The sequence below is a fragment of the Trachurus japonicus genome, chromosome 10 (assembly GCF_045865225.1).
Source record: "Trachurus japonicus isolate A0001 chromosome 10, Traja_1.0".
Lineage (NCBI taxonomy): Eukaryota > Metazoa > Chordata > Actinopteri > Carangiformes > Carangidae > Trachurus > Trachurus japonicus.
The window spans coordinates 26822300-26849087 of NC_140916.1; the positions used below are offsets into that span (position 1 = coordinate 26822300).

Consider the following 26788-nt stretch of genomic DNA (forward strand, 5'->3'; position numbering starts at 1 on the left):
AAAGGGATAGTTGTAGGTTTTTAAGACACTCACTGTATCCCATCTCTCCATTTAACTGTAGTCTTTTAGGGTATTAAAAGAGAGAGGTTACAAACATTAGCAAGGAAAGGCCATTAATCTGAAAAAAGAAAAACAGTGGAAGCACAAAGTGTGTTTGTTGAAGTATTTTCTACAGGGAGAGAAAAAATTGCTTTTCAGCGCAGTTGAATTGAAGTAGTTTGAAGCAGCGTGGAAAAATGCAAATAATGGAAACTGCACAGTGTTATTTGAGTTTTTACTTGAAGGACTCATAGCTAATAGCGAATAGAGTCAGGCAATTATCTTTTACAATTCACATCTTAAAAAGCCGGTTGTGACTCACACCATCTATAAAATGGGTGTGTGTCAAACGATTATTTTTACAATCCCAACTACTCTGATTTTCAACTGTAATCATCATATTTCTTCTCCTTTTCTCTCCTTCGCTCTGTCACTCCATCTCTTTGTTTGCTCTGTCTCACCTCCTGCCTCTACTCATTTATCTATGTATCCATCTTATCCCACTCTATCTCATGTGGTGCAGCCCCTTTGCTGTCGTCCTCCTTTCTTCTTTGCATCACCTCTTCCTCCTCCCCCTACACAGCTCTCCTGCTGGTGTCTCTTATCTTTCATTCCTCTCCTCTGCCTACCTCCATTCTTGTCGGTGGGTAGCCACAGAATTGGCACAGTTAGACACTCTGGCTCCTCAGGCGTCATAGACAACTAGTCTTTTTCACTGCAGGACGAGCAGCTGCACAGCAATGGATAACAAATGGAAAGTTAATCAGACAGTCAGTCAGTCAGTCAGTCAACTTGGCAGCCATTTAGTTTATAGGTCAGTCGCACTGTGAGTTTTTCTCTCAACAAGAATATCTGTCAATAAAAAATAAATAAAATAAAAAAATCTTCTAATGCAGTATAAGTATTCATTTCTGTGGTGTTTTTGCACTGCATTCCCCAGGTATCACCTGTTGGCTTTAGAGTCCTAATTCATGCTACTAATGATGCTGAAAAATATTTTTTGTTTTATCACTTTTACAACTTTATCTTACCATATTAGTATGCTAACATTTCCCAATTACCTTGACAACAAAGTGCTGCTGATGCTAACGCTAATCCCATTAGATTTAGGTGCATTTGGATATAAACCAAACCACTGGATAAAGTCAAAGTTTGACCTGGTGACCTGACTGGATGGAAAGCTTAGGGATCACCAGGGTTATTATCATTTATCCTGACTTGTATGTGAAAGCCAAATTTCACAGTAACTCAATAGCAGCCGAGCTAATTCAGTAAACTAGGGGACAAGCGGGCCAACACTCTGCCGACGTTGCGCCGTTTTGCGTTATAATTATACCATTATTTTTGTCTATGTCTATGAACAGAGACTCACAGCTCTGACGACGGCCAAATGGCAAGAGTGTTTGTTATCACTCATGACACAACTGACAAAACAGTGGAAGAGACAGAGAGAAGTGTGTCTTTTCAGGAAAACATTGGCATGCAGCGTGGAGCAGTTGGATCGCCATATGCGTCTCAGAATGCTGAAGAATCTCTGTAAGTGTAACATGAAGGCAGCTGAAATAGTCTCCATGGTCTCAGTCTCATTATAATTAGCAATAATCTGTACTTATTTAATAGATTTTTTGAAATGTACAGATAGTAGTCGATATATAGTGCAATGACAAAAAGAATCACCAACTATTTCTAATCAAATCTCAATATTTTAGTTGATTCAGGTGATGCTAAAAGTGAATGTTTTCTTACAGCTCGAGCGCACACACACTCTCCCCAAAAATCAGGCTTCAACTTTAATAACAGACAGAGCTTTGATGATGCCCTGGGAGGAAAGACGAAACCTAATCTTACCTCAGCCAAACTCTCCCTGTAGATCCTCTCTCTGCTACTTCTGATTACTCTGACACCAGTGGATGAAGGACGTGAAGTAGGCAGCCAGCCACAGGGACACAGAAAACACTGGCAAGTATTGCAGATGCTGTAGAAATGCCATCTAACACATGGAAATAAGAGGTGATGGGTTCCTTTCAAACAGTCGGTGGTGATGTGGTGTGAGGCTGTTAGTCAGCAAACCTGCTCGTTAGCTCTCAGACATTTCAGCGTCTACATCAGGCTCTCTGTCAGCCTGTCGCTCAGTCAGTCAGGTGCTGTTTCAGATTAGACTGTCTGTCATATCTTCATTTGGTCAGTGAGTTCAACAGTCACTTTACACGAGTTGTGTCCCTCTGTGTCCTGCGGGGCTGCCATTGAGGTTGAGGCTTAACCTTAATCCATAGAAGCTGCTGAAACTGCCATGAAAACACACTCTCTCTCTGTCGATCAGTGTGTTTATCTGTCGGTCGAGCGGCTTACTACTTTACATAGCCAGCTAGATACACTCACCCAGTGGATACAACTAGTTGAATGCTGCTCATGTGATCATGAGACCTGTGGTTTGTCATCCAGGTACAAACTTCTACCAAAGCACTGAAGTCATAGCATGGAAAGCTGACATGCATTGCGTGCATTTACGCATGCCTTTTACTCATGGATATAGTATGTGCAGTATCTCTGGCTGCACATTAATGCATGCGTGTGTCCCTATGTGTATCTGTGTGGGAAACAGGCTGTGAGTGTATGTTGCTCCCTGCAGCTCGTGAGCCCACCAGATCTAAGCCCAAACAGAGCAGATAAAAGCCAGGCGCAGTTGTTTCCATATCAGAGAGGCAGCTCTGCCGTGTGGACTAATCTCTTTCATATACACTGTGGAGCGCAGAGACGCGCACACACACACACACACACAAAAGGGACACACAGGCCAGCAGCATGCATGCGTAAACAAAAATGTGCAGAAGGCTCATACATCCTAATGCTCACTCAGTGACACAGATATGGGAGCTCTTCATAACTATCTTTCACACTCTCAATCTTTCTCTCTTTCTGTTTCTCGCTTGCTCACACACACACACACACACACACACGCGCACACACACACACATATCTTTCAGGATGTCACTTTGGGAATAAAATCCTTAGCGTGGTTCTATAACGGTGCTGAAACATCCTGCAGATTATCCTCTCCTGGCTCTCACTCAGCCAGCGATATGGACGTACGCACACACACACACGCACAAAGTCGCACACTTTTGCAACACAAGCAGTAATACATACAGATTCTCCTTTTCACCCTCTCCCCACACACCCACACCCACACACACTAACTGAATAATTTCATCCCTGTCTATTTATAGCTTGACTCTGTGTTGTATGACACATCCCACTGTCTTACTGTACCAGTGACTGTTTTGGCTGAATGAGCTTCTTCTTACCACACGCCTCACTCCTCTGAGGCGTCTGTCAGCACTTCCTGTCTCTAAGTTCAGTGGAGGTCCGGCAAGTCTCTGTGAAACCTTTTTTTTTTTGTATGAATGTGTTGCTGGTTTTGAGGCAGAAGTTGCCCTCTAGTTACTGTCAGATGAAGCTGTTGCTGTACTCAGTGTTGCACTGAACACAATCCAGCACCTGAATACAATTAGTCTCACCCAGCCGAAAGAGGTCACCATTGTTCATTGTCTGCCCTTGAGTAGGTGTTTTTGGGTCTTGTACAGTGTGCAAGAATGAGACACAAAGAGAGAAAACAAGCCAGACCACAATATCGTACACAGGTCTGTCAAGAAACTGATTGGTGTTATCTGGGTGAAGGTATTATTATTATCCTTTTATCAAACTACATGTAAGGTATGCAGCAGCTTTGGAAATCACAAATTTGTTGTTATTGTGTTATGCTTGACACGGGTGTCTACAATTAGGCCAGTATAACGATGTGATACTAGCCTCAGATATTTTAGGTAAATGGTCGACATAATTTCTCTGCTCAGTTTTTGAGAGTATTGTTGGGTACAGAAAACACCAACATAGATCCATGAATAAGAGAATAACCTATAATTTGTGAAGTTAAAAAGTCCATGTGAGGCTATGTGTAATCCTTGAAGTCTGTAGTACAGTCACTAACATTTATCATTTAGGAGTATTAATTTTAGAAGAGTGGCTGATGTATCACTGGCCATAGATATTAAAAGTAACCAAGATGAACAACTACAACCTTGTAATTTCAATGAATAGCTAATGTACTTTCACCTGCAATTAGGTGGTCTACTTATAATGAAAGTTTGATTTATCCACTAGGTTATTATCCTATCATTGATTAAGGTTTGAAGATGTATGATTTTATGAGTGAGTGAATGAATGGAAACACAAAAGGCGGTCTGTCAGCCTTTCATTTGACTTTCAGCCAATTACAAGAAATTAATTTAATAGACATCCATTAGTAGATTCATACATCTACAAATGCAGGAGTTTCATGATCACTGTGAAGCTGCAATAGAAAGTCTCAGTGACACTAAATCTTTCCATTATGGATGGAAATAAGATTGTTGTCTTGTGTGATTTTGAGTAAGTCAGCTGAGTTTATTGGTTTCTAGGACACAGCAGAGTGCACATCTGGATAACCGCCCCAACTACTTCTGACTTTACATTTGGCACCATGAAAGTGTGGCTGACAGAGAAGCACAAAATAAGGATGTCTTTTAATAGGCTTTGTGTAACATTTTTCTTGTATGTCCTCATCTGGCTAGCTGCCAACCCTGAATCAGTTTCCACCTTGTGTTGGCTGCTACCAGAACACCACATCTGCGCTAGAACAGGTTTATAAATTCTGCTGTCTGTGAAAAATGTGTTGTGTGTAAATGATGAAGGTTATCCACGAGTCATGGCGCTAAGCCGCTCAACAAACTGATGTGTGACCAGTGCTGAGCAGACGACTCTTGGTCCAGAAGAGAAGCGTTCTGGTCCCAGAGCTGCCTTAAAATCTGTGGTGGTGGTGTTGTTGTTGTCACGGAAAATGGCCTGTTCCTCATAAACTGCAGACAGTGAATGCATCAAAGCAGGTCTGTCCAAATACCAATCAAATGTTGTCTCCATTTTCATCTGCCATCAGCAGAGTTTGTACTTTTGACCCTACAGCTGCACTGTCCTCTGCTTTTTCTATTGTTCTTCTTTCCACTAGACTAGAAAGAGGAAGGAGGGATTTAGATGTTGAGGTTAGCATGCAGAGATGTGTCAGTGTCTTTTATAAAAATCTATGTGTTTGTGTGAGCCAAGGAGACATACTCCATCACTCTGTGGTCTCCGTGATACAACATTTATTTTTCCGTCTGCTGTATGTGTCCTTAAATTGCTTAATAGCTGTGTACTGGCAAGAATCTTCCCCAAAAGGAGTGTGACAATAATTGATTGCAAAATGTTGGGATACTGGAGGCAAGGCAATATTTTGTGTCATTTGTTATCCTGCCTGTTTCTTCTACTTTTCTTCTTAGTATTGATGTTCTGTACCAAATTTGAATACGCTACGTGTGGCTTGTTTGGGATGCTATTGCTTGGCAAAATGCTAATTGTGAAACATTATCCCAAAAAATTCCCATCGAGAATGATTGGGAGGAGGAAAAAGCGTGATGTAATAATGTCTACTGCTTTGGCATATTTCACCTAGAGACTCTGTTTAAACTAGACACAAGTCTCGTCTATTGATGCGTTTTTCTCTTCCGTGAGCGAGACTTTGAGATTATACTGGGTGTGTATTGCACAGAAAGTCCAGGCCAGAGCGGGTGACATCACTGGTTAGAGTTGGAGAAGTTTGTCTGAAACTGTCTGAAATCTTGTCTCTTTACACGCTGCTCTCGGCCACAAACTACACTGTTCACACATGATTTTTTTCCACAGTTATAGACAAACTTATCATCTTTCTTACAATGTGCTCGATAAAGCAGAGAGACTTATTTGAACTATGAGCCTGTGAGTGCAGCCAGGCCCATCCAGCTACCCTTTCACCTCAAATACAAAATATGGAGCCGATTTCTGTGGAAAGCAGAAGTGCCCGCCTCTTTCTTTTAGCTTGCAATGGTTTCCAAAATATTTACCTTAGAAACACCAAAACCATATCAATGTGTTTAGGGAGGAGCTTCTTTTTCTGATGGGAGTCACTGTTTTGTCACAATAAGTCCAAATATGAGGATCATCGCTGAGACAGAGACTCACCCTCTTTCTCTGTGTAGTTATTGTTATTATGTTACACTGGGAAGTCCTGCCAACAAAAAGGCCACGTGTACAATGTGCACTTATGAAGTGTTGTTGATTATCATTTTACAATTAAACCTTTACCACTGAAACATGCATGGCAGCCATCATGTTCTCCACTCGCCATTGGCTGACACGATGATGTGAGTGAGGACATCTATACTACTATTGTGCCTGAGTGTTGGTGTGTACAGTACTGTAGGCTATGTGACCTGCAACAACTCGGAACAGACCTGCTCCACCACACTGAGCAGGTGCAGGTACGGTCCAGTATAGATCTTCTCACTCACCTCACACATTCAAATCTGAAAGGTCGCAGTAAACTCACTCAAACTCACAAATATTTTCAACACAAATAGAGCCCACAGCCACTGTCACAAAACTATGTCAACTAGTGATAAAATATCAGTGCTTTAATGAATTGTTACAGTATGATGTCATAAATATCATGATAGTTTAGTGTACTGATATTTTGTATACCCCCACAGATTTTAGTACATTACTTAGCCTACACTAGTAAAGAAAGGTTGACCTTGATACAGTAAATTACATGTATGCCTCTTTTTTTTACTGCACTCTAACTGCACCAATTGTAGCGCACTAATGTACCCTCTTCATCTTACATTAGAAATCAATTGTTTGCATCTATTGCACAATTGGTTCCACACTGTGTTTTTTTTGTTTGTTTGTTTGTTTTTTGGAGGGGGGGTCGCTATAAGGTAAGGTGGCCTCTGCAGCCACATGAAGCAGCACATTGGAGGAATGTGACCACATGCTGTGACTACACAGTGGAGAGCAGCAGCTCTGTGAACTTCAAGAGTCCAGATACAGGACAGCCCGCTGCTATTGGACTGACCTGCTGGCTCCCAGCCCGTGACTGAGATGCAGAGGAAGTAGCGCTGGCCCGGGACACACAGGGCCATTGTGAAGCCGCCACTAGGAACAGTCTATTTCATCAGGAAAAGTCCGTGCAGTCGGTGGCTCCGCCCCCAACATCCTCTCCTGTGCGGAGCGACCGACCGCACAGCCAAGAAACTTCAAGGAAAAACCCACAACTCCGCTGCCTGTTGACGCCACAGCGAGCGACCCCACAGCCGTCTGATCGGTCTTCAATAGGCGACACAATCTCACAGTACGCTACCTGACTTCCGCTTTGAAGGATCACATCTGGTATCTCATAACAAACCGGACTGATGCAGATTTTACCGACCACTGGATGATGAGGCGGTCGGACCGTAGCGCGCCTTTAACCGCTGATTTCCTCCAGAGACTCCAGAGACGATGTGGAAAGAAGAATATGATGTTCACTTCGACTTTTTGCTGCATCTCCTGTAAGTCTAATGTCTCCTCGGACCAGAGGGTGTCTGGGGCTTTTACGTCCAGATGGGTGGGAACACTAATGTTATGCTGCGTGGCAAAATGGAAATAGTGAGGTAGCTGTAGTCTAACTTTACTCTGACTAAAATCACTACAGCACTTGTAATATTCCCAATCCATGCTCATTACGTATGGATACAAAGAAGTTGAACGGTATTTTCATTAAATCTTTTTTAATTTAGACATGTAACGACTCGAAATACCTTCTAATTCTTATAGTGGATTGAAAGAGACATCGACAGAATTACCATATTTGTTCATGTAGTCTCTTTTATCAGGATTTATCATTTACAATTGTATAATGATTCTCCTAGTTATTTACATAAGTCAGACCTATAGCAAAATGTGATGCAGAAGATAGAGCTGCAATTAATGATGATTTTCATTTCATTTTATAGCTACATTTTTTTTTTTTTTTTGCATTAATCAGTTACCCAATGAATTAATAACATGTCAGGAAATAGCTGTTTTCAACCTGTTTGTGTCCAAACCCCATAGATATAATGATATGAAAATGATGGAAAGTATAAAAATAATTTGAGAAGCTGGTCATATTTGCTTGACAAATTACTGAAATCAGGAATCAATTATCAAAATAATTCCTTATTAATTTTCTATTGAGCCATTAATCTCTTAATCAATTATTGTTTCCGCTCTAATTGAGGTATTGGACAAGGAATGGTAGCAATACCAATTTAAAAATCGCTTAATCTCTCTAAACTGGAATTTTCACAACTGACTTGTATTGTGAACCGTGACCAGCAGCTTTGCAGCTGATGTGACACAACAATATACCCGTCATGGTTGTAGTTGACGTCCCATCACCGCTGACAATAGTCGAACAAAAAAGAAAAACAAAGTTGTGGTGTTGATGTGTTTGGTGCAGCTTGTTTACCATCTGTTAACTGTCGAGGTTGGTGCAGTCGTCAGAGCAGAGAGTGGGTTTGTTTTTTGTTGCTGGTTTTACATCCATAACCCCAGTATTGCAACAGTGTATTTTTCTTTTGCAGAGATTGTATCTACAAGCCCCAGCAGATAACTCACAGACTGACAAACAAACACACAAAGAGCGCTCTCTTCTATGTGTCAAGTTTGTCTACTGTACTGCTGTTAGCTGCTGATGAGCGTATAGCCTACAGAAATGAAAGAAACAGCTGTTGAATACAGATTTTCACAATACGGGTAATCCCATAATTGTTGATTACCATCGGAGGATACCACTATGACCCCCTCCTTCTCCCCAAACAGCGTGCATACAGGGAGACACACCTTGTAGGTGTGGGTACTGAACAGCCCAAAAAGATTAACATGTGAGTCACTGGCATGCACCATCATGCTTCCTATCTCTGACACACTCACACATACACATACACACACACACACACAGACAGAGTGGCGGTCACACTCAGTGAGTATGTGTGGCCTGGGGATAGAGAAGTCTGCCTTTAGTTAGACAAATAGGTTTACAGTGTGCCACTTGGCCCTCAGTATCGCCAAGTGTCTTGGCACAACAGGCCTGCACTAGATATCTGACACTTAAAATTGTGCCTCTGTCACTGTAGTGTATTTGAGTGTGTGTCTGTGTCTGTCTGTGTGTGTGTGTGTGTGCTCTGTTATTGCCAGACAGCTTTGCATTGGGGGAGCCCTGCATCATTTTAGCCTCATGACTGATAGAAGCTTTGAATGATTTATGAGGGCTCTGGGTCGTGTGAATTAATATAGTCAGACAGGCGAAAGCTATTTCACTGCAAACACACAGCTAGATATTGTTTTGATGGGTTACTAGTGCGCACTCATTTTATTTTTGTGCGAGTCCATATGCATGTGTGTTAGTGTGCGCACAGGCAGTCGTGTAAAATTTATACATTCTTCTTATCTATCAGTTTTGATAGTCTCAACCACACGTCTGGGTCGCGAGGGGGATCCTGTGACTTTCCCAGAATAGGTAGGATATGTCGACCATTGAGCAGATTCTGGGTCTGCCCAGGGTCTCCTCCCTGGTGGACGTGTCCAGAATACCTCTGGAGGGAGCTGCACAGGAAGTCTCTTAATCAGATCCCCAAAAACCACCTCAGTTGGCTCCTTCCCCACATGTAAGTCCAGTGGTTTTTACTCCTTCCGGATATACAAGCCCCCCACCCGGTCCCTAAGGATGACTCCCTGCACACTACGAATGAAACAGCCTTCACTCAACTGTGTCTTCAGCCTCATTGTCATTCTTGGCGGCGATGCTCCGTCACGATAAGGTTGAAGGGTTTATGTGTCCCCGTGACCCTGGGAAATGTGATGTTGGGGGCAGGAGCTCGTCGTAGGGTCTCCTAGGGCAAATTGTTCCAAGGTCAGGGGCCAGATGAAGAGTAATACTGAGTGGCCCAGCGAATCGGCTGAAACGGGGAAGTGTAACCTTGCCTGGGGTGTAGTGGGCAATCAGACGACTGACTCCTGTCAATGGAAACCTGTTGTTGTTTGTGTTGTGGTATTATTTGCAGATTTAGTTTTTATGTAACTCTGTAATAGGCAACCTCAGGGTAGCCTACTATCGTTCTTCGTCATGTAGCACAGGACACTTGGCTTCCGCTGGATCCATGGTAACCAGCAAATCCCTTACAACAACAGCTCGTAATGTATTGAATTTGTGAGGCTAATGCAATTGGGCTGATCAGATTATGCAAAAAACATCTGAATCATCTGGCAGGAATGCTGACGGTGCCACACAGATGCACACACGGGCAGGAAATGGGGGAATTTAAACGGATGGAGGTGAACGAGCGCTAACTTTCCTCAGAAACAGTGCAGTTTTTTTGTTAATTTGCCAATGAGGACGCAAATAGCTCTTCTGCTAGTGATGGATACTATTTACTATTTTTGTTACGTGTTACTTGTTTCTCAACAGGCTGGTTGAGGCGAATGTGCTGTGGACAGGTCTTTTAATCAGAAAATGAATGATCAATAAAGCTTTAAAAGAAGTTGCCTACTTCACAACTAACAAAAGTAACAACATAATTTACAGTTGTAATCAAAATCCAACCATCTGCACTGGGCATTTAAAGTCCAATAAAAAAGGCTAATTAACTCTCCACTGATTGACTCTGGTGCGTAGTAGTTTGTAAAGTATACAGTGCAAACGCAGTACAGTACAGTACAGTGGGTACAGCTCAATATCTTCAACTAACCTTCTCAGTAAGTCATAAATAAATAAGGAGGGCACCAATTAATACTCTGCATCGATTCTTTCTGCTCCGTTGATGACACTTTAACAGTTATGGGAGACTGTGAGGTCTCAGCCTGATTAGACGGTTCATCTCACTGGGTCCTTTAGAGACGCACTGAACCAGTCTGCAGCCACGGCCTTATCTCTACACATTAAAGGGCCACTTCACAAATTTTAACACAAAGATTAGTGTACGTGTCATGAGAAGCGCTATCGGCCATTGGACAGACTTGTATTGCACCTTGTGTCAACTCTGAACTGGGTCTTTTTTGAAGTCTGAGAAGATATCCCTGCTGGGGGTTAAACTCAGACTTCACCCTGTTACGTAAAGTGTGTGTTACATAAAGTGTGAGTTACAAACTGTGAGGGCAGGATTTCAATGATATGGGCGTCTGCCAGGCGGAGGGTAATGAATTACATTATGGGAAATGTATAATCCAGTGTTTGTTGTGTGACCGAAAGTCAGTTCACGTCAGTCTCCGCTGCTTCAATTTTTTTTTCATCTTGTCACTTTTTATTCTTCCAACTTAATGATCCATTTTCTAAATCGCTGGACTGCCCCTTCAAGTCAACATTATTCTCTCTCCGTAGCACTGCAAGAGGACTGAAGTGATTCTCCACTGGTGTTAAAAAGAGCTGTCAAATAAAATTGTGTGGCACCAAGTAGGAAATATTGTGTCTTCAACCAGAAAAAAAGAGCCTGTGTGGAACAGTAATGGATTATAATTCAGTGTATCTAAACAATTTTCAGTGCATTTCAGCTGGAGACATTGGTATTTATTTTCAGAGTGGTTCCAGTGTCAATGTGAGTCATTATAACTTCAAACAAAGTACGATGTGTTCAGGAACATCTGCCATTCATGTAGACTTTACAGTCTGCATGTTGACTCTCGTGTCTTCAACTGTCTGGCAACCGATTTTATTTTCTAACTTAACTATTCCTGCAGGGCTGATGGAGTGCATTCAGTCATCTGCAGAAACGCCCTGAATCACACTCACACAGATACACCCATTCACAGCTGGGATCGGCAGTCTGCTGACAGTCAATGAGCATGGGATGGACACTTTACCATTTCTGTGTAAAGGGCTGGTTGCTTTGCTCATGGGCAAATTGGTGCAAGTTGTTGAGGCTGGATGAGAGAGACCAATACTAGTTCCTACAAGTTACTTCACTGAGCTTAAAAATGAAAAGCTCACTTTTCTCAGTAATTTCTCAAAAGCATTTGCCTGAAATGGAGGGAATGGAGAAGCAGTGTGAAGCTATTAGTTTTATATCACAGCGCTTTAATTCAAGTTATGAGGGAGGTTAACGGTCTGAGATTAGTGAAGCTTTTTAGAAGAGATTGGGGCAGGTGAAATCTGTCTCAGCATTATCATCAGCCTTCAGTCAGAGTCAGTGCATTAAAGTGGGACATTAAGTGACAGTGGAAGTGGGTCAGTGTCAAAACAAGTCATTGAAACCTCATTTGACTCCTGTTTGTGTGTATGTGAACATATGTTTATCTAATAGAGCTTTCATGCAGTTTCCTCTGTGCAGCTTTAAGTGAGTGGGTGTCTGTGCAACGACGGACATGTGTTCCATTCATTAACCCGGGCACCTGCTTGTGTTTGTGTGTGTACCTGTGCGTGTGTGTCCTCAGTGATGCCAACCTCACAGACTCGCTGTCTGACTCAGAGGAGTGCGATCTGGGAAGTCTGGAGCGTCTGGAGCGCGGCAGCACCGACACTCTGGCCAATGGCTGCCGAGCCGACTGCGAGGCCGCCAGGAGGCTGGCCAAACGCCTCTATCACCTCGAGGGCTTCAAACGCTGCGACGTGGCCAGACATCTGGGCAAGAAGTGAGCACGCACACACACACACACACACTCCACATGGATAATTCAACAGAAACAGGAAAACATTTACATTGTCACATGTGCTCCATAGACATGACACAGACACATGAGGAGCGCTGGTAACTGATAACTGACTGAAGTTTAAACACATGGTCAGCATATGCTGCTCAAAGTATTAATAGAAGAGCCTCCTTTAATACAGTGGTGTCAAGAAAACATTCATCCAACACATTCATACCTCCGCAGTGCCACGTTGATGTGCCGCCTCTCTCCCTCTCTCTGCAGTAACGAGTTCAGCCAGTTGGTGGCGTCAGAGTACCTGAATTTCTTTGATTTCTCCGGCCTGTCGCTGGATCGAGCCCTGAGGTAACGCACAGTCAGCACTTGAAAGCGACGAGTGTGCGACGTAGACATCCGTACACATGCGTGTGTTTGACTGCTCTTCACTTTCCCTCCTCACGAGGCATTAACTTTGTGCTAATCAAGCTGTCGTGTAGAAGTACAAGTAGCCGGTGTAGCTGACAGCTGCAGAGTGAATCACTGCCTTGTATCTGACATGTTGCTGTCTCAAACTGCTGCCGACGGTGCAGAGTGCTCAGATGAAGGCCTCATGGGTGCACTTCAGACTGGGCGCAGTCAGCCTTCTGCTGTTAAACAGTAACGATGCTCTTAAGGTCCTGAGTTTAAGTCTATTGTAGACCATTGTTTAAGTATTGTTTAGTTTCTAATAATAATAATAATAATAATAATAATAATAATGATAATAATAATAATAATACATTTTATTTGTTGGCACCTGTCACCTGTCAAGAAACAGAAAACAAAAAAACCCAGTGTGTACCAGTGTGCCATTTTTTTTTTTCTAATACTGTACTGTATATTAATTTATATGTAGATCAAGTCAGCTTCAGTAATGTCTCGGAAAAATTGTGATGTAGACCTTTTAGCCTATTGTCTACATCTAAAGAGGGAGTATTAGTATCTCTCAATATTTCTTTTTATTGTGAATGATGATGAAAAACAGTTTTCCATTTTGTCCAACTGAAACCAAAAGTCCAAAAACAGTAAATTTGGAAGTAAAATTTAAAAGGTTGGAACCAGCAAATGTTTGGTGTCATACATACAGTTATAAATTCATATCTAACCTCGACCAAACCTTAAGAGAGAAAAAAGATGGCACAATCATCCTCTGCTACAGCGTTTGTGACCTCCCAGCCAAGTTTAAAAACAGCAGTCAGGTTCGGTTTGGTTTCCAACGGAGCTGTTAGAGACATCCCTCTGCAAATCTTGTTTAGTGCCAGAAGTGATTAAATCATGTATTTTCCAGAAAAGTGTTTCTGGGAATCGTTTGACCTCCTGTTGACCTTGTGTGTGACAGGAACTTCTTAAAGGCCTTTCCACTGATGGGAGAGACCCAGGAGAGGGAGAGGGTCCTGGTCCATTTCTCCAGACGCTTCTGCCACTGCAACCCGCATACTCCCACCTCTGAAGGTCAGAGTCGTGAGGATGATGACGGTCATAATAAATACGGTAATGAGGAGCAATATTCAGAAGAGAAAAGAGTCATAACAAGCTGATCCTCAGTGTTGCTGCTCTCAGTATACATCCCAGAACTACACACATGCAGAAAACTCACTCGGTTGAAATTACAGCACCAGCTGAGATGACCTTATCAGTACCATGGACTTCATGTTCACTGTTTCCTCTAGGTTTTCCAGAGATGGTGCTGTTGTGTGTGTTCATGAGCATGTGATGTGGAACCTGTGTTTATGCACGTTGGTGGAAGAAAAGCTTCAGAAAGGCTAAAAAAAAACCCATGTGTGTGTTCACCACTTTACTAAACGTTTGACAGGATTCAGGAGACCCAGATGTAAGCTGTAGTAAGAAATGTTAAAGGGACAACGAGGAGTTTCTATTCGGTTATAAAAAAGTCTCACATTAATGTGGATGAATCTCCGCTACCCACACTTGTTAATGGGCCCATTTTCGATAAATATATCGTTTTGTCTCTATCGTTATTTTGTTATTATTAGTGGTGGCGGAAATGCTGGTCGAGCCGACCAGCATTTCCTTACTTTCGGTTTCGTGGCGAGTCATGAGAATAACGCAGCCGAATCACTGTTTATGTCGGAACTACGACGGTAACTGAACCTCTTTGAACCTCTGACTTTAATTATTGATGAATGAAAACATGAGTCCGTCTTGCGCCGGTCAAATAATTTTGCGGTGCGCGCGGAGGCTCATAAATGTAGTGTGAAAACGCTTCGCTTTTCCAAAACTCCTCGTTGTCCCTTTAAAAATTACCAATTTTTTGCACAAATGTTTTTTTTCATAACCTATGACATTGGATGCCGGCCTTGACAGACACTGGTCGTTCTGTACTTCCTCATATTAACTATACTTCATAAAGGGCATTTCCAGTCGTAATCAATGTTTACCTCAGATATCAGGTCACCTATGATCAGTTCATTTCATACCATCCAACTGCAGCGTGTAGACATTTATATTTGTTTTTGTTCAAGAATCTATTGTTTTTTTCAATGTTCATTAATGGGCTCCGGACTCATTTTTAAATTGTTCTGTGGTCGCAAGTAACGTCCTTTTGACCATCATTTAAATTTTAAAATTTGCTTTACAATTAAATGAAATCAAATTTCAGACTTACCGCGGCTTCCGCATTGTTCCTTTCTGGGTCAGAGAACAAACGCCTCAGAGTCCCTCATAGATATCTATGAGAGTCCCTCTACTGTTGTGTTCTCTCTGTGTTCTCATAGGTGACCTGATATCTGAGGTAAACATTGATTGAGACTGGAAATGCCCTTTAATTAGATGCCCTAGATCGGTCATATATGTGAAATATGCAGGTATTACGGTAGTGAATAGAATTAAATAGAATAGAATAAAAAAGAATAGATAGACTTTCAGAAATATTCATTGTGCACAGCTTAGATCTGTTTTCAGTGCTGCGAGGAAGACTTAGCTCAAGTAGGAAGGTCCTCTCTGTTGCTGTACTCCAGGGATTTGATCATGACGTTCATGTGTGTTTCATACCTGCCTCTGTCAGCTTTGTGCAGTGTAGAAAGCACAAGTTGCGGTGTTTACGATTTGTTGTATGTAAATTTTTAATGGTCCAATTCAAAACACTGATGCAGCTCTGCAGATAACTGCATGTGATTTGTACTGATTTGCATTTACCAATAAGGAATGTATGACATTGCATTCTTGTGCGTGTGTCTGTGTGAGAGAAATAGAGAGAGAGAGAGTGTGTGTGTGGAGTAAAAGTGTGACATTTAGCTGACCTCGGCCTTGTGTATTGTCCCATTGCAGATGGAGCCCACACATTAACCTGTGCTCTCATGCTGCTTAACACCGATCTACACGGGCATGTACGTACTCAAGTTCTTTATCTTACTCATTCAGCAGGACTCCCCAGTCCTCTAATCCTCCTGCAAAACCTTGTATTAAGACAGCATTTGGTCAGAAATGGCATATCTCCATTTACATCTTTTCTATTTATATTCCTTGTTCTTTCCCTCTTCTCTCTGTCTACCGTTTCCTCGCTCTGTGTCTTTCTCTCTCCCCTCCACGGCCTACTTTCTGACCTGTTTCTGTCTCGCCTCTCCTCCGCTAGTCTCATCTGTTCGGTTTTAAAACTGGAGCACTGTGGCAACATAACACTCCTCACTATCATAGGTCCTGTGTGCTTTCGCTTTTCCTCGACCCTCCCACTCAGCTCCACTCCAGTCCCCTCTAATAGTTCTTCCAGTGAATGTCCCTCCTCTAACTAATATCCTGTCTCTCTTTTCAATTTCCCTTTCCTCCCTTTCAAATCCCTCCCCTGCTAAACAAATCTGGTCCCCTGGTCTCTCTCTGCCCCTGCAGGTGGTAAGTATACTTATAGAACTAACACTGTCCTCGTGTTTCTCTTGTCTTTCCTCTTGGATTTAAGACTTACTTTTAGAATTGATGCCACAATAAAGGATACACCTGAATTCATATTTCGTCACCAATAACTGACTAATTAAAATGAAATGCAGTATTGGTACCTAAATTAAGGTCATTTTACAATTCCTCTTTAACGATGTGAGGCTTTGATTCACTAAGGCTTCACCGTCCTGCAGCCTTAAAGGACCATGACAGTGTTTTCTTGTGTAAACGTGTGATGATAAACTGGGTGCTATGAGTAAATGGAGCATAAAACCTGTTTGTGACGCATCTTTCCCTCCATCCCGAGTGTTTTGTACTTTAAGGAACAAGACAGTCTTCTCTGTATCGTGGCCTCCTCACAGGAAAATGTGAATAAAAAAGCCACAAGCCAAATTTTTTTTTTTTTTAACAGCGGTGAGTCGAATCAGTTTTAGTTACACATCTGTATTTGTTTATGTAACAGAGCTGATTCATGCAGAAGGAGGCAGCAGTGCGTAAACACCTCCCCGTGTTTTCCTCCTCTAATGATGCATCAGAATTAAGGTTAAGACACTAGGAGAGGTGTGGTAAGCTGACACTCACTTCGCCGCTACAGTGCAACTCCAGCAGCCTAACGCTGCCACCCAGTGGATAGTCACAAAACTGCACCCACTTTGGTGCAGATAAGTGGGTTGAATTCGGTCAATTTGTGGCTTCGACTCCTGAAAATACCAAGGCTAAATATGTCAACAAGGTGAAATTTCATCTTATTGTTTTGTTTGTTCATTTCTTCCTGTGTCTGTCTGGTTTGTTCTCCCCTCCTCAGAACATTGGGAAGAAGATGTCTTGCCAACAGTTTATCAGTAATCTAGATGGCCTCAACAACGGCAAAGACTTTCCCAAAGATCTATTAAAGGTACAGATCTCTTCCAGCGAGTCTACAGAGAAAATTCTGTTTTCTGCTTCTTTGTTTTTGTTTTCCTCTTAGCCGCAGAATCAAGTTTGATTGCACATGATCGACTTAAAATAGAGGACATCAGATGTTCACAGTGTCTCTCCCTTCTTGCCTTCACCACACAGATCTTGTATAACTCTATCAAGAACGAGAAGCTGGAGTGGGCCGTGTGAGTTTACATTTCATTTATTAAAAGAAAAAGTATTGAATAAGTAGTAAGTACCCTTGAATATGTGCAGCTCACTTTAACTGAATGTGTATGTGTGTTTGTGTGTGTGTGTTGTGTTTGTGTGTGTGTGTTTGCAGTGAGGAGGAGGAGCTGAGGAAGAGTCTGTCAGAGCTGGTGGAGGAGCAATGTGAGGGCGGGAGTAAACGTGTTGCCAGGGTAACGGACGGCAGTAACCCTTTCATTGCAATTCCCATTCTCTTAAACGCCGTCACCTACAAGCACGGAGTACTGACCCGCAAGAGCCATGCTGACATGGATGGCAAACGCAGTGAGTTCACATACACACACATGGTTGATTTTAGTCACCAAGTGCCCCAATAAACTTCCTGTGAAATATATAAATGTGTGTGTGTGTGTGTGTGTGTGTGTGTGTGTACGTATATGTGCATAAGTAGAAAAGTGTTTCATCTGCACTTTTTCCGCTCTCACAGCTCCGAGGGGTCGGCGGGGCTGGAAGAAGTTCTATGCTGTTCTGAAGGGGATGATCTTGTATCTCCAGAAGGTACCGCATCTCATCCTCTGCTCTGTTACCATAGAAACACACATCCACCACCACCGCAGTGACAGTGGTGGTGTGTGTGTGTCTGTGTGCGCGCGCATGTGTATGCGCGTGTGTGTGTATGTGTGCTTGCGCAGTTGGGTGCCTGTGTGTGTTTGAGAAGGAGTGAGATACAGAGCAGGAAGAGGGGAGGAGAGGCTGCTGCTCTAGTGTGTGTGTGTCTCCCCCTGCTGTCAGGAAGCCTGTACTGCTCACATGAAGATGACGAATTAACTTGTAATCCTGTCACAAGCAGAGGAATATTGCTACTCTTTTCTCCTGCTATTATCATGAATAAATAGTTAAAGAAGTGTTCATCTTCATTTAGGCTGCAGATACACATCTATGATCATAACTAAACTGAAATCTAAAGCTCCAATAATCTCTGATTTCCTGTTATGTTTTTCTGTTTTTGTCATGTCACCTAGGATGAGTACAAGCCTGACACTGACATTTCAGAAGTGGACCTGAAGAACGCAGTGAGGATCCACCACGCTTTAGCCACTCGTGCCACCGACTACAGCAAGAGAGCCAATGTACTGAAGCTGAAGACTTCAGACTGGAGGGTCTATCTGCTGCAGGCTCCGTAAGTGGCCCCAACTTCATCACACTGCAAAATATTAAAAGTGTTAAGGAGTTAAAACAAAATACTATTGAAAATCACTGTTTATCACAAACTTCTTGTTTTCAGCATCACCCACAGGGCGTAAAACATTTTCATTCTTCTGTAAATCTTATTGTTCCTGACCAGAAAAAACATAAACTATGGACTGATGGATGACAGTGATTATAAAAAGGGTTATATAGGGATAACATGTTATTATGATGACTAAATCCGGTGTTTGTTTGTTTGTTTTTATAACTTACTGTTTTCCCAGTCAAAATAATAATATCATTTTTTGATTCAAGTCCAGATCATAGTCAACAGATGAATCCGCTGTAATTTGAAGTTTCACACGGTGGGATTCATCTTGTGTAAACAAGAGAACATGGTCCTCCTCTGGCTGGGATGTGAACGTTTTTAATTTCAATTTAAACTCCACTGAAGTTGAAGTTCAGGAAAAAAGACAACACAAATTCACGTGTGTTTACATCAACTACCATGACCTGAAATTGAAGAATTGGTACAAGTCACATTTACCAATTAATTGAATTTTGTTCCATTTTGGTTTTGTTGATTCACCAACTGTTTCACCTCAGCCAGGAGCAAACAATAGTGTTAAATTTACTCTCCTGTTTCTTTTTTATGTGCAAATGGAAACTGCTTAATGTCAAAAAATAAAGGCTGACATTTGTTGGAGATGCTAATGTCACTTAATCTAAGATCCATTCTGAATATAGTTGAATAATTATTATTTTGCTGCCATTCAGTTTACTGCTCTTTTTGAAGAAGTTTGCTTGAATTTGACAAAACTCAGGTGTTCACCACTTAAACACACATACTGTTGGTTGAGTGATTTGTCTTCTCTGATCTCACCTCTTCTCTCCCCGGTCATCCTTCTCTCTCCCTCTTGCAGGAGTGAGGAAGAGATGATGTCTTGGATCTTCCGGATAAACCTGGTGGCGGCGCTTTTCTCTGCTCCGGCCTTCCCCGCCGCCATCGGCTCCATGAAGAAATTCTGTCGACCCATCCTGCCATCGTCATCCACGAGACTCAACCAGGTACACACACACATTATACATCAGGAAGCAGCTGTCTCACTTATCTGGATTATATTTTACTTAATCTCTAGAAATATAATTTAAAACTGTCAATACTACTATCAGTGTTTTATTTAGTGCATCACAGCAACATGCACAATCCCTCTACTTTAGAAATCCTTCAGACAGGGTTGGACATTTTTACATATTCTATTTGTGTCTGCTGACGTCTGATTGGTTGTTTTGGGGGGGCTTCTGGTTTTTGTCTGTGCTGCGGTTGGTGCAGGAGGAGCAGCTGCTGAGTCATGAGAGTAAACTGAAGCAGATGAGCCAGGAGCTGGAGGAGCACCGGAAAAACCCACCCTCAGTCGACCCTAAAAGCCGTGAGTGGGAGGAGTACCGACTCAAAGAGCACTACCTAACGTACGAGGTACAAGCTTCCAACATTTGACCATTTTTGTCTGTGTGTGTGTGTGTGTGTATGTTTTTTAAAGCAGAAAGCAGCAAAGCGTTGTCTTCTGTTTTCTGCTCATCTGTGTCCTATAATTACTGTTCTAGCATAGAAAATGCCTCACCAACAGAATTAATGTCTTCTGTGAAGCCTTTTTAGTTTAAATATGAATGTGAACGTTTAATAATTTGCAGCATCAAGACTCTTGTTTTTAAGTGAAGCTGTCAGTCTTTATATTTAAGCCTCTTTAGTTAGACAAAATGTTGCACAAAACCAAAACCAAAAATTTCTCACAGCTGCAAGGTAACAATATCCAAACAGTTGTAGATCAGACCAGTAGTCTTTGTCCTTCTGTCTGTCTGTCTCTCCATCTTAACTCACCCATGTCTCCCTCCCTCTCTCTGAGCAGAAGACTCGGTATGAGACGTACATCAGCCTCCTGCAGGCCAAGATCCGTGCCGAGACGGACGACCTTGAGAAGATCGAGGCGAGCGTGATGGGCGGCCTGATCATGGAAGGTGGCTTGGGCGGCCGCGAGTGCCACTTGCGCAAGACCCAGTCTTCTCCGTCCATCAGCCAGGCGCACGGCGGGCTGAACGGGAGGGCGGCTGAGTGCCCTGCCCCGGGACAGAGGAGCTGAGAGGGAGGGAGGAGGACCAGAGACCTCAGCCCCATGAAGCAACATCCCTCCCAGCCAAACTAGCTTAATCCCCCGTACTCCTACTACTGGGTTTTATGTTAGCGTTTTGTGTTTTGGCTCCTCCATTCCTCTTGTTGTACATTCAGTGAGAGAGGGGGCTGCTACAGGAGAAATGTACGTCACCATCCTTCCCAGAATTTATCAGCCCCGGTGATAATTTCTGTCCTTGAGCAATAGATGAAGAGGATGATGAGCCCACCCCTGACCCCCCACCAAGTGACCCTGCCAAACCTCAGTTCTTTGAACGTCGAACTTTTATTATTGCACATTAAAATGATCATAACTGTGATCACAACATTATCAGTATTATTTTGAAAACTCAAAGCGATGCAGTTTTCTTCTGTTGAAACTTGTTGTTAGCTTGAGTTATTTATAATGTCTTAGTCTTTAAGGCCGTAAACGGAACAAAGAAAGAGACACAGACTGCTTCACTTCTGTCCTCTCTGTCCTGTCTTGACGTGAGGTGGACGTGGTGGAGATGGTACTACTGTAGCATTTTGGCCTTTTGTTTTCCATTCATTGTTAACGCACCGAGCCGCTCACAGGAGTGTGTATGGACCTACAGTTTGGGTGGAGTGTGGTGTGTGAAGATACAACATATCTGCCCTGGAGTTACAAAAAACTCTGAAAAGAACTCAGAAGGATCAACTCCCTGTCATGTATAGCATATTTATTTATTTATTTAATATTCCTGTATTCACCCCAGGGAGGGTTTACACATAGTGGACATGCTCTTTCCAGCAATTTCCTTCTGGATGCTCATTGTTACATAAATTCCCATGCATTAAGGAGCTGCCAAGTCAAACCGTGGTGTTAATTGTTCACTGAGCTTCTCCACCAGAGAAACTGGAGGTTGAGTGCCTTAGTCAAGGGCACCTCGACACTAGATGTTGAGGGAGTTTGAGTGTGGTACACACTCGCTTGTCAGAGAGATCACAAGTCTGCTTCTGTGAATTTTGAACTGCCGCTACCCCAAATACTGACATGTACTCAATTATTCTGTTTGTTTTTAACAACTGAAAGAAAAGAAAAAAAGGATAATAGGATGTGACTGAATGAAAGCACTGTGCCATTTATCCCACAAACAACTCTTCTTGTGTCATGATAGAGTGCACTGAGCTGGTGGAGCTGATACGTAACTGTTTATGGTTGGGTGTGAGGTTTTCTGAAGATCGAAGTGAAGGACAGAACAAGAACGTGTGGGTGGGAGGTATACAGTATGAGTGTGTGTGTTTGCACATGAATTTGTGTGTATGGGAGTGTGTGTGTGTGTGTGTATGTGTGTGTGCATGTGTACGCTGGCATGCTTTTTAGTGGTTCTAGTTGAGATGTTGAAGCTGTAGGCAACAGGAAGAGGTAAATATAGCAGGGTCACGTCTTTTTATGAAGAATTTATTGAGCATGTTCGGTGAGAAATAATCGAAAGGCCTTCTGCTGAATAAGAGTGCTGTCACAGTCAGGCCTGGATTTCTCAAAAGCGTCTTCAACACAAATGCTCCCATCATCCTTGTGAAGAAAGAAACAAACCTGAAAATCGAACTGATCTCTGCTCTCATTTAAAACACGTTACATGGACCTCTTATTATAGCCTGTTTGGCCTTGTATCGGGCATTTATCTGTACCGGTGTATTTGTTCCACTGCAGTCATTCCTATCAGATGGAGATGTTTTTGAGAAAACAGGCCGTGGCATATCTTAGGCAGAAACTGGCTGATTGCGGAGTGTAGCAGCAGGACTGCTCATGCTTAGTGTGCTAAAGTCAAGAAACCTGTCAGCAATGCATACAGGAGAGGAGAGGGCAACCGCAGCAAAACAACTCAACCAGCAGAGTAGCCATCAAAACACCCTCCACATGGGTGAGGAGGAGCAGGAGGAGGTGGTGGTGGAGGAGGAGAGACTTGTTTTCTGAGAAGAGGAAACTGGTTTGGTTTTTTAAGTAAGACCAGTCTTTACCAGCCAAGAACAGGCACAACGGATGTCCAGCACACATTTTTCCAAACAGAGAAACACAACACATAAGGGTGGACTTGTATAATGTTTTGGGGATGTGGTGGTGGGAATGGTGGTACTGCTACTTGTGAGCACCTTAATGGATCCTAACCCACCAAAACACACATATACATACAGTACATACACAAACGCACACATACACACACACACACACACAACTTTACTGTTTCTACATACCTTGCTTGTGACACAACTGTAGATCAGTGAGCTTAGTGCCCCCCGCGCTCAGCCATGTGGCACAGAAGCATGTTGACGTAACCAGAGCTGAGGGTCGACAGTAAGAATAATCATATCTTTGGCTCTGGACACAGCGCTTCTGCTGCTTCTTATATCATTTTAATAGTGACTGATGGGATCTGAGATCCTCTTGAGACTTGGCTGGAAACCTGGAGTCACAGCTGGAATCCTGGAACTGGATCCTTGTACAGACCAAAATGCTGAAACAGAGCTGAGTTTTGAGAGAGGAAGTACCATTTTATAAAGCTGTATTGATAGGATAAAACTGCTTTCTTACAGGGAGACTTCCCCATATAGTCACTTTGGCTGTTGTGCTAACAATTGTTTCCCAATGTTCTAGGATAGGCCTGTGCTGTAATATAGGATAGAGGAAAATTTGTTGATTGTTATGTTTTATTTAAAAAATGACAACTTCGGCACTTTGATGTCAGCAATGAACCTTTTTGTTTGTTTTGTTTGTATATCTGAACTGTTTTTGACAGGATGCTCATACTATGTAAAGGACATATTTACTGAATATTTAGTCTGTGCTTCATAAAGTAAGCTTTTATACAGATAATTGTGGTTGTGATTTATTTGGATCATCGGGTCTGCTGGAAAATGATCTGGGTGTGAACGACTTCTCTGATTGTGTAGGTATCAGTGAAATATTCTGAACAATTCTTTGTTCAGGACCTAATCAGCATTTCCACCATGGGTTAGCACACTCTTTAGATTTAGAAGATGCTCGTTATTTTTTAGCCTAAAAATAAGAGCTAAATTATAGCTGCTGTGCAGCAATGGTCGGGGCTGTGCAATTTTAGGCAAAGTTAGGCAGTTTGAAAGTTTAAAAAAAATCAACATATGATTGATTTGTTATGAAATTTAGAGGTGTGCCATTAGGACTATTGTCTTGTGTTTCCAGTTAAGGACATCTGAAATTTTGATATGTCATCATCATCACCCTTGCTGGCACTTGAACCCATATCCTCCGACACCAAAAACCAGCTCCTAACTCACTGAGCTAATTGACTGGAAGTCAAACCTGTTGTGTGACTTCTCAAATAGACTCAGGGAGTCAAAGCCAGGCAGCAGCTGTCAAGGCAGATTTCAAAAATTATCAAAATGTCAGAAATTCTGTTATCTAAAGAAAAATCTGATAATAGATAAATTGCATCTTGACAGCATGGAAATGTTGGTGATTTGTTTTTAACGATAAGTGTTTTGCGTCATAAGAGAAAATATGATGTTTAAAAATACCACTCTTACATTGACTGCAGTTGTTCCCATGAGAGCAGATTTCAAAATGTTCTCAAAAATTCAGTTTTTGAGATAAAATTCTGATATTTGCCAAACTTCATCAACCATGACTCCAAAATATTCTTGATTTTTTTCCCAGGAAGATTGGAAATGTATTTAGCAAGAATTGAATGTTATATGTTTACAGTACTGTTTACTGTTTACAGTCAAACATCTTAATTCACTATAGCTAGGCTCAATTTTCGATAAATCAAAAATCTGTGTGGACCGTTTGTGGAAGACCATCTGGAGATGCTCTCCAGCAAGTTTGGTGTCAATTGAGCAAAAATTGTGGGAGATAGATTCAATAAGTTTTACAGTTTTTGAAAAAAAAAAAAGAAAGAAAAGAGTGATGGACTTCATAATTTGTGATGAGTTTAAGTGGACAAAAGTTTCAGCAGTAGGTATTGGGGGGACATTTTGGTGAAAGTTTCAAAACTGTAGCATGTACTGTTGCTTTGGTAGGAATTTTCAAAGTTTTTAAATTTAAACGCTTATTGTGCCAGAATCAGGCAGCTGGTAGTCTAACAAGGCCAACGTTTTGTATTGTGTTCAAATACCATATAGCCACAGCCAATAGACCATTCATTGTTGTTCACCTTTACAGAGGGAGCTGCAACCCATGATAAAGTCTGCTGCATGACACTTATGGTATGAATAAATGTTTAGCAGTTTATATCTTCTTCTGTTAACGACATGCATTGGGCAGCATTACACTGCTGCTAGCCTACTTCACTGTCTTTTAATGCCTCAAATCTAAAGTTAAAAAACACACCACTTTGTTTAGGTCTTTCCCTCTGGTGTCTTACAGTGTTTTCCCTGCATCAGCAGACATGTTTTTCAGCTCCCACATCTTTCAAATAGTAGGCTACTATTCCACATCATGACATTGACTGCCAATACATCCAGCAGTGTCTCAGTAAACATTGATTTATTATTTGGAAACTGCTTTTACTGAAATGATATACGTAATTTCATAAAGCCATATTACTGTAGGCTAATTAAGCATATGTTCTCAGCCTTCATGTCCTTAGATTGGCAGCATAACATGGACAAATGTTGTTACATATTTAGCATAACCATGGACAATGGGCCTTTGAATGCGGCACATTTTAAACAAATATTTTTCTTTCCTTCTTAATTAATAATGAAATCATTTGTGATGTTCCCCAGGGACTAGCTACTTTCATAGGTAGAGTAGGATCAATAATGAGCATCCTTGGAGTTAGCACTGGTGTGTGTGTGTGTGTGTGTGTGTGTGTGTGTGTGTGCGCGCGCGCGCGTTTGTTTTGAAAAAAATAATGTGTTAGTGTTACTTTAAGAAAGTGTTGCCTCATGGGTCGTTTTGCTAGGTGCCAGTTTGACCATTCATGTTACAGGTGCTAATTAATTTCACCATCGACACCTGTGTTTTTCTACTGCAACATGTCAAAATGGCCGATGTTCTTATAAAATGTTTTTATATAAAACGTCCTTCTTTTTTTTTAGTCAGCCACATTTTGGTAGGCTACGTAACTTGCCAGCTGTGACATCATTGACGAAGAAACATGGCGCCACAGGTAAACATTTGGTTAATAGCATAGGCTAATAGAAGGCTAATAGATCCATGGTTAATGAAAAACTTTTGATTAATGATTAGGCCCCTAATGGTGTAAAATCTTCCCCTGAAGCCCTTGGTAAATGTCACATGACATGTGGTGCCTACATAGGTTAGATCAGTTAACCTTTACCAATATTAGAAACATAAACATGTTGTTTTAATGCACTGAGCAATAAAATACAACGCATCTTTATAACCTCCATTTTGTTTCCACGCACATGAACACACCAAAGTTGGGGAAGCAAGTTTCCAGCTGGGGAAATTAAACATTTGAGGAAGCAGGTGAAATGCTGCATTAAAAAGGAGAAAGAAGCATTATTCACCTGGAAATCACAAAACAGCAGCACCATGGGGCTCTGGAAAAAGGTAGGCTAAGTGTTTTTAAATAAATTTGTTTCAGTAATGTTTTTTATTTAAAAGTGAAACACACTGCAATGTAGCTGCCTAACCTCAACGTACGTAACTAATGGCAAATTTATGTATCATACATACAGTAGAAGGAAAAGTATAAATGTTCATAGTAGGTGCTTCCGGGGTCTTGAGTTTTTCTCAGTGTGTTCTTGCATACTTCTCATTGTAGTCATTCAGATGCTTTGCCATCTTGATAACTTTACAAAAAATATACTACAAAGACAACAGAGAGACTTGGCTGAACAGAGGTTACATGATTTTTA

General features: G+C 41.9%; 1 protein-coding gene across 2 annotated transcripts in view; it reads left to right on the forward strand.

Annotated features, from left to right (window-relative positions):
• The window catches only part of psd2 (pleckstrin and Sec7 domain containing 2), a 37294-nt gene extending 13511 nt beyond the window's left edge, over nt 1-23783 (forward strand). The window contains exons 4-15 of one of the 2 annotated variants that reach the window (XM_085788474.1): nt 12376-12573; nt 12856-12936; nt 13949-14100; nt 15898-15956; nt 17303-17392; nt 17557-17600; nt 17738-17928; nt 18092-18162; nt 18627-18784; nt 19716-19860; nt 20126-20269; nt 20700-23783. In XM_085788474.1, the coding sequence (XP_085644600.1) occupies nt 12376-12573; nt 12856-12936; nt 13949-14100; nt 15898-15956; nt 17303-17392; nt 17557-17600; nt 17738-17928; nt 18092-18162; nt 18627-18784; nt 19716-19860; nt 20126-20269; nt 20700-20930 (1564 nt within the window). In that variant the 3' untranslated portion in view covers nt 20931-23783. The remainder of the gene's footprint in view (nt 1-12375; nt 12574-12855; nt 12937-13948; nt 14101-15897; nt 15957-17302; nt 17393-17556; nt 17601-17737; nt 17929-18091; nt 18163-18626; nt 18785-19715; nt 19861-20125; nt 20270-20699) is intronic. The other variant, XM_085788475.1, reaches the window with a different exon arrangement.
• The last annotated feature ends 3005 nt before the right edge of the window (nt 23784-26788 follow it).